The following is a 14,393-nucleotide window of genomic DNA, read 5'->3' on the forward strand; positions in this document are numbered from 1 at the left end:
CCCCACCCCCCTCCACTTTCAAAATATTTCGCAAATTTCATAACAAAACGGGGAAGAATATTGGCTGCCCGGCATTCACAATATTGATGCTGATTCTGATGATGATGAAACTGACATGACAGAAAAAACTCCACCAAAAAAATAAAGTTACATCACACAAGAAGCAATCTGATTTTAAAAACTGTACATAGTGATGTGACGTTTCAAATTTCACCAAAACTGATGTTTTTTCCCCAAATGGTAGTGATGCTAGGCTCTTTGAGAGATAGGAGGCTGGATATAGGCTGGGGAAACTATTATGTTCAGTTGAGTTGAAAAGGATGAGCATCTGAACTGTTGACAGAAGGCACACCAGAGTAAATTTTTCAAGTGTCAAAAAGCAATTTAGGAGGGAATGGACCCCTTAGAAGAACATCATTCCTGAAGGCTGAGACTCAGACTGAAGGAACTGCAAGGCTGATCCTATTACTCACTGGTCTGCACAGAAGTAAAAGGCAAGAGCCCTCCTGATCCAAGTTAAAGGCCAAAAAGGCCGTCTGAATCACAAATAGCTCCTCTGCTTGTCAGCCTCTAAAAATAAAGTCGTACATGGAAGCAATGCATCCTTGGCTGAAGCCAGCATGTTCGTCATTTGTATGAAATGAAACTAGCTTGTTTCTAAAATTCCTGTTTTGTCAGGCAAAAGTTTTGGTCTACAAGCCACTATTCTGACTCAGCTGCAAGCCCCAAGTCCCTGGAGAAACTGAGTTAGAATGTCAGCGACAACAACCATCAGTAAGACTTCAACAACTCTTGAAAACCTAACCGTGTGAATAAATTCTGTGGGAAGACAAGGGAGAGTAACCTGAGGTCACTTGCTTCAAGAAGCTTCTGTACTCTCAGATTTTTTTTTTTTTAATTTAAGTATTGTAGAATTACAATGTTGTGTGAGTTTCTGCTGTATAGCCAAGTGATTCTCATCCCATCTCAATGAGATGAGGTTGAGATGGTTGGATGGCATCACCCACACGATAGAAATGAGTTTGAGTGGGCTCCAGGAGTTGGTGATGGACAGGGAGGCCTGGCTTGCTGCAGTCCACGGAGTAGCAAAGAGTCGGACATGACTGAATGACTGAACTGAACTGAGCCAAGTGATTCAGTTATGTATATATACATATATATTCTTTTTCATATTCTTTTCCATTATGGTTATTAATATCCTGTAATGGTTATTACAGGATATTAAATATAGTTCCCTGTGCTATATAGTGTAATCTTAAGATTTGTACATTTGTACCTTCCTTATTTTTCCCTACATTGTTGCATGGTCTAAAAACAGAACAGACATGATCATTCAATTTAATTAAATCAGTAAGTATTTTCTGAATGCCTACTATGTGCCAGATAGTCTTCAAAGTGTTGGAGTCTCAGCGATGGAAAAAATAGACAAAACTCGTACCAACACTATCAGAATCCGGCAGAGGAAGAGAAAATTAACAGAAGTCTGTGAAGTATAAATGCTGCATGGTAAAGCAATTAGAGGAAAAGAAAGCAGGGAAGGGGTGTAAGAAGTTGCAGAGAAAAGAGTTGCATTTTAAAAAGGGGAAGGGGGTCAGGATTAGTCTCATTGAAGTGACATTTGAGCCACAGACCCAATTAAAGGGAACAATGTTTGGAAGATAGAGCAATCAATGCAAAGGTCCTGGAGTAGGAGTGTGTCTGGCCCACCTAAAAAACAATAAGGATGCTAGAGAGAAGTGAGTAAGAGAGCATGGAGTAAAAGATGAGGCCAGGGGAGTAGCGGGGCCAGACCCCTTCAGGCCTTGAGGCTACTGGGGTGACTCATCTTCCCCTCCAGTGAGAGGCTACATCACTGTGGAAATAGGAGGGTCAGGATGTGACTGACATTTTAATTAACTCCATTCTGTGGTTGCGTCTATCTGTTCTTTATTCATTAATTCAACACACATTGATCACCTATGATATTGCTTCAGATGTGGAAGACTCAGCAGTGATGATGCTCGTGGAGACCACAAGGTGGGATCCGGGCTGGCACATGGGAGTGGGGAGGACACGGGGCAGGAGAGTGTGGCTCAGGGCGGGAGGGCTTTCCAGAGGACAGCACCTCCCTGGAGGGTGCGCAGGGTGAGGGGGAGGCACAGGGCTCCCAGACAAAGGAACAGCGCCTGCGATGGCCTGGTGTTGTCCTGGGGGACACCTAAAAGCCGAGAAGAGGCAGGACGACATCAAAGAGGCCAGCGGGGCTGAGGTAGGATAGCAAAAGGAAAGGGGGTGGAGGTGAAACCGGGAGGCGTTAATGCCTCCAGAGCCCCTCCACTCTGTTCCTCACTCAACTATCACAGCTTCCAAATTTCCACATGTGCCAACAAATACTGAACATCCCCCAGCCTGTACTACATGACACGAGCAGCCAGAAGGCAAATTCTCAAAAATTACTTAAGTAAAAATAATGTAAACAAGACTTTGCCTCAACTGGAAATATTCTAGGACAGTGATATGAACAGTGAGGTTGCTAAAACAGACTAATAAATGTTACTGAAACTTTTCAATGACAGGAGGTAAATACACACCTGAGATGCAATTTGCCTGAAACCAGGAATGAGGACTCTGGTAATTTCTGCTATTGCTACCTTCAGTCATAGTCTCCACAACAAGAGAGGAAGATAATGCAATTAGATGAAGATGTTTTATCACTGCTCATGTTTTCACATTGGCCAGAAGAAGCTGTGAATGAGGGCATCACGCAGATAACCAGAACATTATCCAAACACGGGAGAATTCAAGATGCAAGACACCAACTTCAGGGTTTTATTTTCTCTTGTAAATGGTATAGGCAGATGACTTCTCCATTTGATTTTTCTGTGTGGGCAGATTTCTTTCATTCCTTTACTGGGGTATAATGCACCTTGTTTGGGACTGAGAAAAACAAGAGCATGCCTTCAGGAGCTTAGTAAAAGCAGTATAGACAGCAGATTAAAGGCTATTGACTGAAATAATGCCTAAATATAGGGTCAAGTCCCTAGCAAGTCCATAAAAAGCAACTATTAATTCTCAACAAGAAATAGCAAAAGTATCCCCACATAAATCAAAGTCTACTTGGCAGACTACAAAAAACAGCCCTGGAAACACTAGTTTAAAAATATAGGATTCATATATACGTATTCATGGATTCATATATATGTATGGCTGAGTCCCTCTGCTGTTCACCTAAGGCTGTCACAACATTGTTAACTGGCTATACCCCAGTACAAAATAAAAAGTTAAAAAAAAAAGTAGAACCTTGAAGACTTCCCTGGCGGTCTAGTGATTGAGACTCCACCCTTTCACTTACAAGAAGCATGGGTTCAATTCCTGGTTGGGGAACTAAGATCCCACATGCCAAGAGGCATGGCCAAAGAAAAAGTACAACCTTGAAAAAAACTTTTGATGCATTAAGTGGAAAATTAATGGGGAAAAAAAGGAGACACAAAATTATAGTATGCATGTTACAATGCTGTAAAAATGTACCCCTCAAAAAAGATAATAATGCTTATATTAGGGTATGGGAACCTTCTTCCAAGGGGAGGCTTTCCCTGTTTTTGTGATAAGGTTATTATTATTACTATTATTTTATTTGATTAGAAATATGTAGGGAATCATACTTCAAGAGAAAAAATAAAATCCTGCTATTGGGGTGATCTAAAGGAGGCAAAGGTGGTGAGGAATCATAGGGGCACCTTCAGAGAGCAGCAGGCTGTTGGGTGAGCCCAGGTTCAGATGAAGGGCAGTGGTGGGGAGAGAAGACGGAGGGTTCGAGAGCTATGCTATGGACTCTGAATCCAACCCCAAGGGCAAAGGGAAGGCACTGTCTGTAAGGAGGAACAACCTGATCCAAGCTGAGCTTTTCCGAGCTGGCTCTGGGGCACGAAGAGGGTCTCAGGGTCCAGTTCAGAAGCCACGCTCAAAGCCATACTAGCGTATGGACAAGAGGGAAAAGCAGGAACAAGAGGCCTGCCCTGAGGGAGTAGGAACCACACTTCTCAGCTCAGCTTCCTGGGGGAAAAAACCATCATTCAAAGATCTAATTAAATGCCCTTACTATTCTCTGACCATTTGGTTTGCCCCTATAGAAGCTGTGTAGGAAGGTGCTGGGAATAGTCTATGCTCATAAAAATACTCAAAGGCAAACAGAATACATGAAGATAGTTCTCTGAAATTCTGAGATTTGGGGCAAAACAGTAAAGAAAAGCCAGCCTTTCCAACTTGTAGAAACTCTACCAACTTGGTGAGGAAATGAGCTAGAGGAGAAATATAAGCAGCCTCAAAGTGAGGTGTGCTCTCTGAATCTTCAACAGTATCTATCTGACCAGGAGCATCTGTCTCACTTCTCTGCTCCTAAAGATGCTTCAGCGATGGTGGGTGTGTTTTACTCTCTCCTTATCCTCCTGCTGGGCCCTTTCTAACCAGCCTTTCCCACCCTCCCCCTGCACTCCATACCTGCCAAACACCCAAGGCAGCTGGAGTTGATGACAATGATTTTACAAGTACAACATTATTTCTGTGGTCTCCAAACTTCTCCCTGTGCAACCATCCTATGAGGAGAGAACAATCTAAATACATCCACAGTGTATGGGCACACTTGTTCAGCAGCTTAGTTGGTGTCCAACTGTCTGTGGCCCCATGGACTGCAGCATACTAGGCTTCCCTGTACTTCACCACCTCCCGGAGTTTGCTTAAACTCATGTTTATTGAGTCGGTGAGCCATTCAACCATCTCATTCTCTGTCACCCCCTTCTCCTCCTGCTCTCAATCTTTCCCAGCATCAAGGTCTTTTCCAATGAGTTGGCTCTTTGCATCATGTGGCCAAAGTATTGGGGCTTCGGCATCAGTCTTTCCGATGAATTTTCAGGGTTGATTTACTTCAGTTATGTAAAGATTACTATCAGCCCATCTTTTAAGTACTAGTAAATGTTTCACTTTTTTTTTTTTTAATTGACAAGACATAGGTAAACTTTTGACACTTTTATCTTCTATTCAAAGGAATGGTTCCCCACACCCCACCCCCTCCGCTTCAGGTTGTGAGAACAGCCACATATACCCAAAGGGCGGGGGATGGAAGGTTCTGTGGGAACAACGGGGTTAGACTGGATCTGGCCCCTTTGTCATGTGGGAAGGGAAGGACCCTCTCTAAGGGGTGCAGCCAAATTCTCTGTGGGCAGGCTCTGGAGGTAGGGTGGAGCAGGGAGGCACTGCTTTTTTTCTACAAGTTCTCCAACCTCAGGCACATCCTCAACAAGATCAAGGTCCCCAACTGCTTCGTTTCCCTGTTTCCCCCATTCAAGACTGCCTCTGACATAAGGATGTTTTCCATCAACCTGTTCACTGATGGATTTTGCCATCACTGATAATCCCTGCCTTGCTCCACTGTCTTATTAAGAGTTGTAAGACACTGATATTCTAATTTTTCATTCCTTTTGCATTTATTAGCTGTGATTTCTCCATAATTAACAACGTTCTCTCATCAACTATCTGATTATCTTCAAATACAATTTGTCCTAGGAAAGCAGGATCAAAACTGGATTCTTTCCCTTTATTTTTCAGGGTCATGAAGTGGGTGTCCTAGCAACTCCTAAAGGTGATCAATTGATTTTGTGGGTTTTTCTTGCTTGGACTATCATTCTGGACTCATGGATAATTTTCTGTTGGTTTGATTCCCTCCACTGCAGTCATTATTCTTTTTTTTTTTTTTTTTTTTTTTTAATTTATTTGGCTGTGCCAGGTCTTAGCTGCAGCATGCAGGGTTTTTAGTCGCAGCATATGGGATCTAGTTCCCTGACCAGGGATTGAACCTAAGCCCCCTGCACTGGGAGCCCGGAGTCTTAGCTACTGGACCACAGGGAAGTCCTTGTTATTCTTTTTGATGCTCAAACTACCTCATCTTTGGCTCCTATGTCCTTCTGACTCCACCCCAGGGGTCTTTCTTAGTTTCCTTGCTTCCAGATTAAAGATGTCACATTTTTAATGTTTGCCACCCTAGACCTAAAATCACCTATTTATCTTAGAAAGAGGTTTCTTCAGTGGGAAAGGTACTTAGGAAGTCCCAAACAAGTGTTAAGGATACTCATTGCCACCTGATTGTCTTTACTTTTGATCCTTTTCAAAGTACAGAGTTAGGAAACATTTACTTTTTAAAGAGAAAATATAAGTTCACATTGCTATTTCCTATTCAAGCCAAATATTATACACTCTTAACTTCTTTAAGCACTCCCTCTTCCTATACACTGCAAATTCTGGTTCCCACGGTATACCTGGAATAGTTCCAAATAATAATAAATATTCCCCACTACAAATGTACGGTCCAAAGATTGTGTTTTAAAGTCAGTTGAAATAATTATTTTATCTGTGTGAGAGATTAATACCAACCTCACATATCAGTAGGTGTGTCTCATGTTTTTTAATCTCTTCAATCTTTGGTGAATTCTTATTTCTTTTTAAATAAAACATTTATATGGTTCTAAAGTCAAAATAAAGTACATTAAGAGACGTCTTGCACAGAGAACTATATTCAATATTCTGTGACAAATCATAACAGGAAACACTATAAAAAAGAATATATAGATATGTGTTACTGAATCACTTTGCTGTACAGCAGAAATTAACACAACATTGCAAATCAACTATACTTCAGTTTAAAGAAAAAAAAAAAGACACCTATTTTCTATCCCTGTCCCTTCAAACCCTCCTCCAGGGGTAATCATTTTTATTAGCTTGTTTTTAGTCTTCCATTGTTTCTTCTGAAAACACAAGCGCATTCACATACATCAGCATACACACATTTTCCTCCTGCTGCATACCCTTCTTGCATAGAAGGGAGGGACTCCACACACTGCCTTGAACTTTGGTTTTTGTCACTTAATATAGACTAGACATCTCCCTTCAGACAGTGTAATCTTCCCTCAGTCCTTCTGCACAATTACACACGATTTCACTCTATTAATGGACTATATGATTCACTCAGTTCTCTAATAGGAACCTCTGGGTTATTTCCAGTCTTTCCTTAGTACAAACAGCGTCACAACACATGGCCTTGTACTCATGCCATGTATGATCTTTGCTCACTTGTCTTTGGGGTGGATTCCTAGATATGATCTGCTTAGTCAAAGGAAAGACGCCTAGAAGCTGTGCTAGACGGTGACAAATGCCCTGGCATGGGGCAGTGGCAGCCGGGCTGCATTCCCAGTGCTCTCCTGAAGTCTCACCTGAAGAAGAGCTGCGCGAGCAAACTTTCAGCTTCTTGCCAATTTGATATGTGGGACATGGGATCTTGGTGCAATTTTAAAACGTACTTCTCCTATTATGCGTGAGGTTAACATGCTTCATGTATTTGGAGCAATACGTTTCTTTTTTCTCTGGACTGCTTTTGACCATTTGCCTACTGGACTGCGGAACATTTTTGTCTCAATTCTTAGTAGCTCTTTATACATCAGTGATATTAACCCTCTGTAACAGAATATGCTATGGTATTATTTGTTTGATACTGTTGTTTTGGGCATACAGGTCTTTTTTTTTTAAGGCACTCAAATGTATAGGCTTTGCCCCCTGATTGCTGATGAATTCTGAGTCACTTAGAAAACTATCTCCTTCCCAGGTTAACAAGAACTGATCTATTTTTTTCCATTTTTAGTTACATTTTAAGCAGTGAATGGATTTCAATTCAACCAACACTTTCAAATCCTCCATTCATAGAAAATAAAATAGGTTTCTCAGGACTCTGAATCCCAGCATTCTAAATGAGAACTTACTTTCTGGAAAAGCCTCCTATGTTTATGTTCCGGATGTAGGGAAACACCATCCCATGGAGGATATAAATATACCATGTCATTTAAGCAGTTCTGGCCATTTTGCACAACACGGCTAAACATTGTATTTATGTGAAGTAACAGACGAGTCACCCCATTCTGGCTCCTAGAAGTTGCACAGCCATGTCTCCCCATGCTGCCGGCCACCTGTCACCCACCACCCCTGTATTAGTTTGCCCCCTGAATTCTGCCCCAGGAACAGACTATGACAGCAGGATGACAGTGCTCCAGAAGCAGTGATAGTAATGTTCACGATGCATAAGAACACTTTCACACGCCTCTCTGAGCTAAAATGAACATTTAAACATGAGCAGATTTCCTCATCTGCCACAGCCCTCAATTTGTTTTCCTTCTCACACTTCACACTCAAGGAGCAGTCCAGTGTATTTGTTGTTGTACAGAGTGAACCCAACAAAAGGTCACCTTTAGGTGGCTGTTTGTGAGGGGAACGGGTCAGCACACGGGGAAAAGGTAAGGAGAGGGGGGTTGTGGGTCTTAACAAGGGAAACAGATTAGCTTTCAGATAGTAATTCTAGGATGGAAAGCTCTGGATTAAAATTACTTCAAGAATTTAGGAAAACAGAAATCTGCACTCTGAGTGTACAAATGAACTGTTTAACTTGGGGGAATGGTCATTTCCAGAATAGGCATTCACCTCATCAAGGGGAATTATGTACAAAAAAGATCTTCATGACCCAGATAATCACGATGGTGTGATCACTCACCTAGAGCCAGATATCTTGGAATGTGAAGTCAAGTGGGCCTTAGGAAGCATCACTATGAACAAAGCTAGTGGAGATAATGGAATTCCAGTTGAGCTATTTCAAATCCTGGAAGATAATGCTGTGAAAGTGCTGCACTCAATATGCCAGCAAATTTGGAAAACTCAGCAGTGGCCAAAGGACTGGAAAAGGTCAGTTTTCATTCCAATCCCAAAGAAAGGCAATGCCAAAGAATGCTCAAACTACCGCACAATTGCACTCATCTCACAAGCTAGTAAAGTAATGCTCAAAATTCTCCAAGCCAGGCTTCAGCAATACGTGAACCGTGAACTTCCTGATGTTCAAGCTGGTTTTAGAAAAGGCAGAGGAACCAGAGATCAAATTGTCAACATCTGCTGGATCATCGAAAATGCAAGAGAGTTGCAGAAAAACATCTATTTCTGCTTTATTGACTATGCCAAAGCCTTTGACTGTGTGGGTCATAATAAACTCTGGGAAACTCTGAAAGAGATGGAAATACCAGACCACCTGACCTGCCTCTTGAGAAATCTGTATGCAGGTCAGGAAGCAACAGTTAGAACTGGACATGGAACAACAGACTAGTTCCAAATAGGAAAAGGAGTATGTCAAGGCTGCATATTGTCACCCTGATTATTTAACTTATATGCAGAGTACATCATTAGAAACGTTGGGCTGGAGGAAGCACAAGCTGGAATCAAGATTGCTGGGAGAAATATCAATAACCCCAGATATGTGTATGACACCATCCTTATGGCAGAAAGTGAAGAAGAACTAAAGAGCCTCTTGATGAAAGTGAAAGTGGAGAGTGAAAAAGTTGGCTTAAAGCTCAACATTCAGAAAAATAAGATCATGGCATCTGGTCCCATCACTTCATGGGAAATAGATGGGGAAACAGTGGAAACAGTGGCTGACTATATTTTTGGGGGCTCCAAAATCACTGCAGATGGTGATTGCAGCCATGAAATTAAAAGACGTTTACTCCTTGGAAGGAAAGTTATGACCAACCTAGACAGCATATTCAAAAGCAGAGACATTACTTTGCCAACAAAGGTCCGTCTGGTCAAGGCTATGGTTTTTCCAGTGGTCATGTATGGATGTGAAAGTTGGACTGTGAAGAAAGCTGAGCGCCGAAGAATTGATGCTTTTGAACTGTGGTGTTGGAGAAGACGCTTGAGAGTCCCCTGGACTGCAAGGAGATCCAACCAGTCCATTCTAAAGGAGATCAGTCCTGGGTGTTCATTGGTAGGACTGATGTTGAAGCTGAAACTCCAATACTTTGGCCACCTGATGCAAAGAGCTGACTCATTTGAAAAGACCCTGATGCTGGGAAAGATTGAGGGCAGGAGGAGAAGGGGATGACAGAGGATGAGATGGTTGGATGGCATCACTGACTCAATGGACATGGGTTTGGGTGGACTCCGGGAGTTGGTGATGGACAGGGAGGCCTGGCGTGCTGCAGTTCATGGGGTCGCAAAGAGTCGGACATGACTGAACGACTGAACTGAACTGAAACAAAAAATTTATCTCTGGCATGAATACTATCAGACTTGGCATTTGGCTTCACAGTCCTCAACTAATTGTAAGTGAAATCAAACTGCAGGCAGGTAGACTGATGGCAGCAGCAAGAAATGGTCAGTGTGGGAAAGAAACACACAAAAAAACACTGAGAGGCTACAGCTGGGGCCAGTGAGTTCATCATCTTTTAGTATGTCCATTACATCACTTTGCAAAATAATCACTGGCATTGGCAACAAGACACCACATGAGCAAGACAGCGTAAGATTTCATCCTGAGCCCAGGGTTTAAGAAGTCAGTAAGGTATGAGACAGCTTTTTAAATCATTCCATCTTGAAAAGGCTGGCTTTTTCTTTATAAAGTTTGATGCCTAAAATAATGAAGTTTCAATTACAGTATTTGGAAAAATGTATAGACACGGAAGATCTCATTCCTCCGGAATCATCAAGTGGACCCTAAACAGGGTCTGTGTGGCAGGAAGCATGTTTAGTGTCTGCCAATCAAAGACCACCGAAAGTCTTTCCCAGGTGGTTTTCAGTGATACTTTAATATTGAACATTTTTCTCCAGAACATTTCCAAGGCTTTTCACAAAATGTTCACAGAGCCTTTCAATTCTAGTTTAAAAAAATCCAGTTATTCTCAAGTAAAAGGTTCCAGAGCACACATTTCTACAGCTAAAGACCCCAGGAATCACAAATGCAAACGCCTGGTAGCCTCATTTCTTCTCCCATTCGTCTCTGATGGGAGTCTGGAAAGCAGAGCTGAGACATGACTACTCACGGAACATGGTGTAAAACTGCTGTGGGTTCAGATTCCACTTGCCCCAGGGTGTCTTGTGGCCTTTCAACTGGGCATAGTTGGCATGGTTGAACTCTGGCTCTGTGCCGAACGAGTCCAGAATTCGGAGCATGCACCTGAAAGATAAACGATGCCATGAGTAAAATAACAACCTTGACCCCAAAGTCAGAAGACCAAAAGCTCTACCCTCTCTCTCAGGAACTACCAAAGATGGACAAATTCTCTAAGTAAGAAATGCCACTGGGCAGGAGTCGAGAGGTCTTACACTAGCCTGTCTACTAAACATCCCCAGGTGTGACTTTCGAGCCAGAGCCGATGTCCATACAATCTGCTTTGGACAAGTTGACTAATCACAGAAGATGCTCAAATACCAGTGAAATAAAAAGTTCCCTAAAGCTAGAACTGTAGAAGGCCATGGTCACTGCTGCGCCCCTACCCAGGGCTGAGCATACAGTGTTGACTATTAATGAACAACTGTGGAAAAAGAAAAGAATTAACATTTTTAGAGGTTACTATGGTATGAATGCTTATCTCCATCCCCCACCACCAGCCCCCCATCCCCCCTCACCCCCACCCCAGCAATTCATAGACTGAAATCCTAAGGAAATGGTATTAGGAGGTGGGGCTTTGGGGAAGTGATAAGCTCATGAGGGTTGGAGAAGTAAATGGCAACCCACTCCAGTACTCTTGCCTGGAAAATCCCATGGACTGAGGAGCCTGGTGGGCTACAGTCCATGGGGTCATTAAGAGTTGGCATGACTGAGCGACTTCACTTTCACTTTTCACTTCCATGCACTGGAGAAGGAAATGGCAACTCATTCCAGTATTCTTGCCTGGAGAGTCCCAGAGATGGAGGAGCCTGGTGGGCTGCCATCTCTGGATCGCACAGAGTAGGACACGACTGAAGCAACTTAGCAGCAGCAGCAGTAGCAGAAGTGATTCCACAGAACTCCAGTGCCCCTTCCACAGTATGAAGATACAATATGAAGTCTGCCACCTCACCTGACCATGCTGGCATCCTGATCTCAGGCTTTCAGTCTCCCCAGTATGTGAGCAATACACATTTACTATTTATAAGTCACCCAGGATTTGGTACAGCAGCCCAGGCACACTGAGACAGAGGTCTTATTCTGCCCAGAGAACAAAGCTTGCTCTTCTTCAACAATTATTCAAGATTTTCATCAGTTGACTAGAGTACAAGATTTTTGGTAAAGCTTAGAATCTCACTCAGTAGACAGTCATGATTTGTATGTATTTGTGTTTCTGGGAGCTCAAAATGAATTGAAACTGAAGCTGTTTCATTTGGTTATTCCACCAAAGCCTTAGAACAGCACCAACCAAACCCAGTCTATGGCCTGTTTTTGTGTGGTCTTCTAGCTAAGAATGGTCTTTACATTTTTAAATGGTTAAAAAGGGGAGAATATTTTGTGATGTGAAAATTATATGACATTCAACTTTCAGTGTTCAAAAGTAAAGTTTTATTTGAACTAGCCAAGCCTAGTTGTTTCTGTATGTCTATGGTTGATTACCTAGAGTAACAGCAGAGTTTGGTAGCTAAAATGGAGACCACATGGCCAAGCAAAGACTAAAATATTTATTACCTGGCTCTTTACAGATAAAGCCTTCTGATCATTGCTTTGGAGTACATAAAAAATGGTCAATCAGAAGAAAGGAATCAATACTAAAACAGAATTTATTGATTTTGGTTACATTTATATCATCACTGATTTTCAAGACACTGATGTAAATTTAACTCATGACTGGCCAATGAAACAGCACTATTTTCTGTATCTATTATTATTTCAGCACTATTCTTATGTATTAATAATTCTAAATGGCTTTTACTGGACCAATAAGCACAACAGTAAAGAGAGATCAGAGCCCACATTTTAGAATCAGATGATGACAATAACTTTTTGATTTGATTCAGTTTCTTTCTTCCTTCCCCCACTAGTAGGAAATTCATCTTTCAGTCAGTTTTACATCAATGCATGATGCAGAAAAAAAGAATGCAATCGCCAGACTGAATTTTCCAGGAAGAGCAATATTAAGTTGTTATTTTAGTGTGATGATTTTCATGTCAGCATTATCTGTCTAGACAAGGAAGAAAAGAAAGAGGGAAAGAAAGGTGGAAGGCGGGTGGGCCATGACCACAAAGTAAAATACAAGCTGACTACAGAAACAGTGTCCTTCTTCCAGGTCCCCACATGGTTCTCAAGGAACAAGGGATCAACCTAATGACAGAATTTATATGTACGTGTAATTGGATACTCTGCTGTACACTTGAAACTAACACCACATTGTAAATCAACTATACTTCAGTAAAAAGAAAGAAAAAAGAGCTGGGATGATGGCAGCTCTGTAGAAGGTCGCTACAGGAAGGGGGAGGACACACACCGACTTGTGGGACTGGGGATGGTTCAGCTCCCGTGAGACGCACAGAGCTGGGGGCCAAAGCTGACAGTGCTCCCAGCAGGCGCGGCAGGGGAACCAGCCACCCCCCTCCCAGAAACCTTTGCCGTGGAGGCTTTGGCTGCCTACACTTGTTTGTAATGGACTCTAAAACTCTCTAGCTTGTGATTCTATTTTTAACTTAGAATTTTGCTGGTGTTATTTTATATTTGGATAATGAAAACAAAGCCTGATGAGTAAAGACGCCTGGCAGGAGCCTCACACTTGAAATCCTGGACTTTTAGATGGGGTCTAAATGTATGCTAAATGATGCTGGCTTCTACTCAATGGAAGACTACAGAATGAATGATGATGGGATGCCTCTACACTTGTCTCTAAGCTTGTAGCTCTACATACTCAAAGCTTTGATCTGGGAATTGTCCTTTTTCTTTTCTTTTTGAGCTTATCTTGGTTTGTTTTACAAACCAGAGGCAAGAGACTGATCATTGTCTGTGGCAGGGGAGGCTGAACATTATAGTTTTCCCTCTTCAATCACTTTCTACATCTGTGTGTTTTGGAATTGGGTTTGTGTTGTTAATATTTATGCTGTTCCTCTAATGCCTTTTGTGTGTCTGGAGCATCAGGAATAGACTGATGACTTTAAAAGATACTTGCCTTGCTGCCTGAGGCAGCTGGCTTCCTAACAGGGATGGCTGCAGCAATGCCAAATGATTCCTGGAACATTCTCTCTGTGCTAAGCCCCGCTATTACAAGATTGGATACTCACAACCTCCTTGCCAGGACCTACTTTCTAATTTGGAGTTTGATGCGAAACAGTGTATCTTGGACTATTTATATCTTCCTTTTCTGTGTGTTCTCAATGCCCAGCAAAGGCCTCACATGAAGCAAAACAGATATGAGTTTCGCAGTACCTAGCAGGACACTAGTCACATGTAGATATTCAATACATGTTTAACTGAATGCCTCAGTGCAATTTAGTCACTCAGTTGTGTCCGACTCTTTGTGACCCCATGAACTGCAGCACATCCTGGGTCCCTACATAAATTGGACAGAATTTATATTTTTTCAAGATCAACAGGACTCATA

At 42.1% G+C, this 14,393-nt stretch overlaps 1 protein-coding gene across 50 annotated transcripts in view; it reads right to left on the minus strand.

Annotated features, from left to right (window-relative positions):
* MGAT5 (alpha-1,6-mannosylglycoprotein 6-beta-N-acetylglucosaminyltransferase) overlaps positions 1-14,393 on the minus strand; it is a 398,003-nt gene that overhangs the window by 124,320 nt on the left and 259,290 nt on the right. For all 50 annotated transcript variants that reach the window (XM_055572802.1, XM_055572785.1, XM_055572804.1 and 47 more), the window contains one exon: positions 10,878-11,011. In XM_055572802.1, coding sequence (XP_055428777.1) covers positions 10,878-11,011 — 134 coding nt within the window. The remainder of the gene's footprint in view (positions 1-10,877; positions 11,012-14,393) is intronic.

Source organism: Bubalus kerabau, chromosome 3 (assembly GCF_029407905.1).
Source record: "Bubalus kerabau isolate K-KA32 ecotype Philippines breed swamp buffalo chromosome 3, PCC_UOA_SB_1v2, whole genome shotgun sequence".
Taxonomy (NCBI): Eukaryota; Metazoa; Chordata; class Mammalia; order Artiodactyla; family Bovidae; genus Bubalus; species Bubalus kerabau.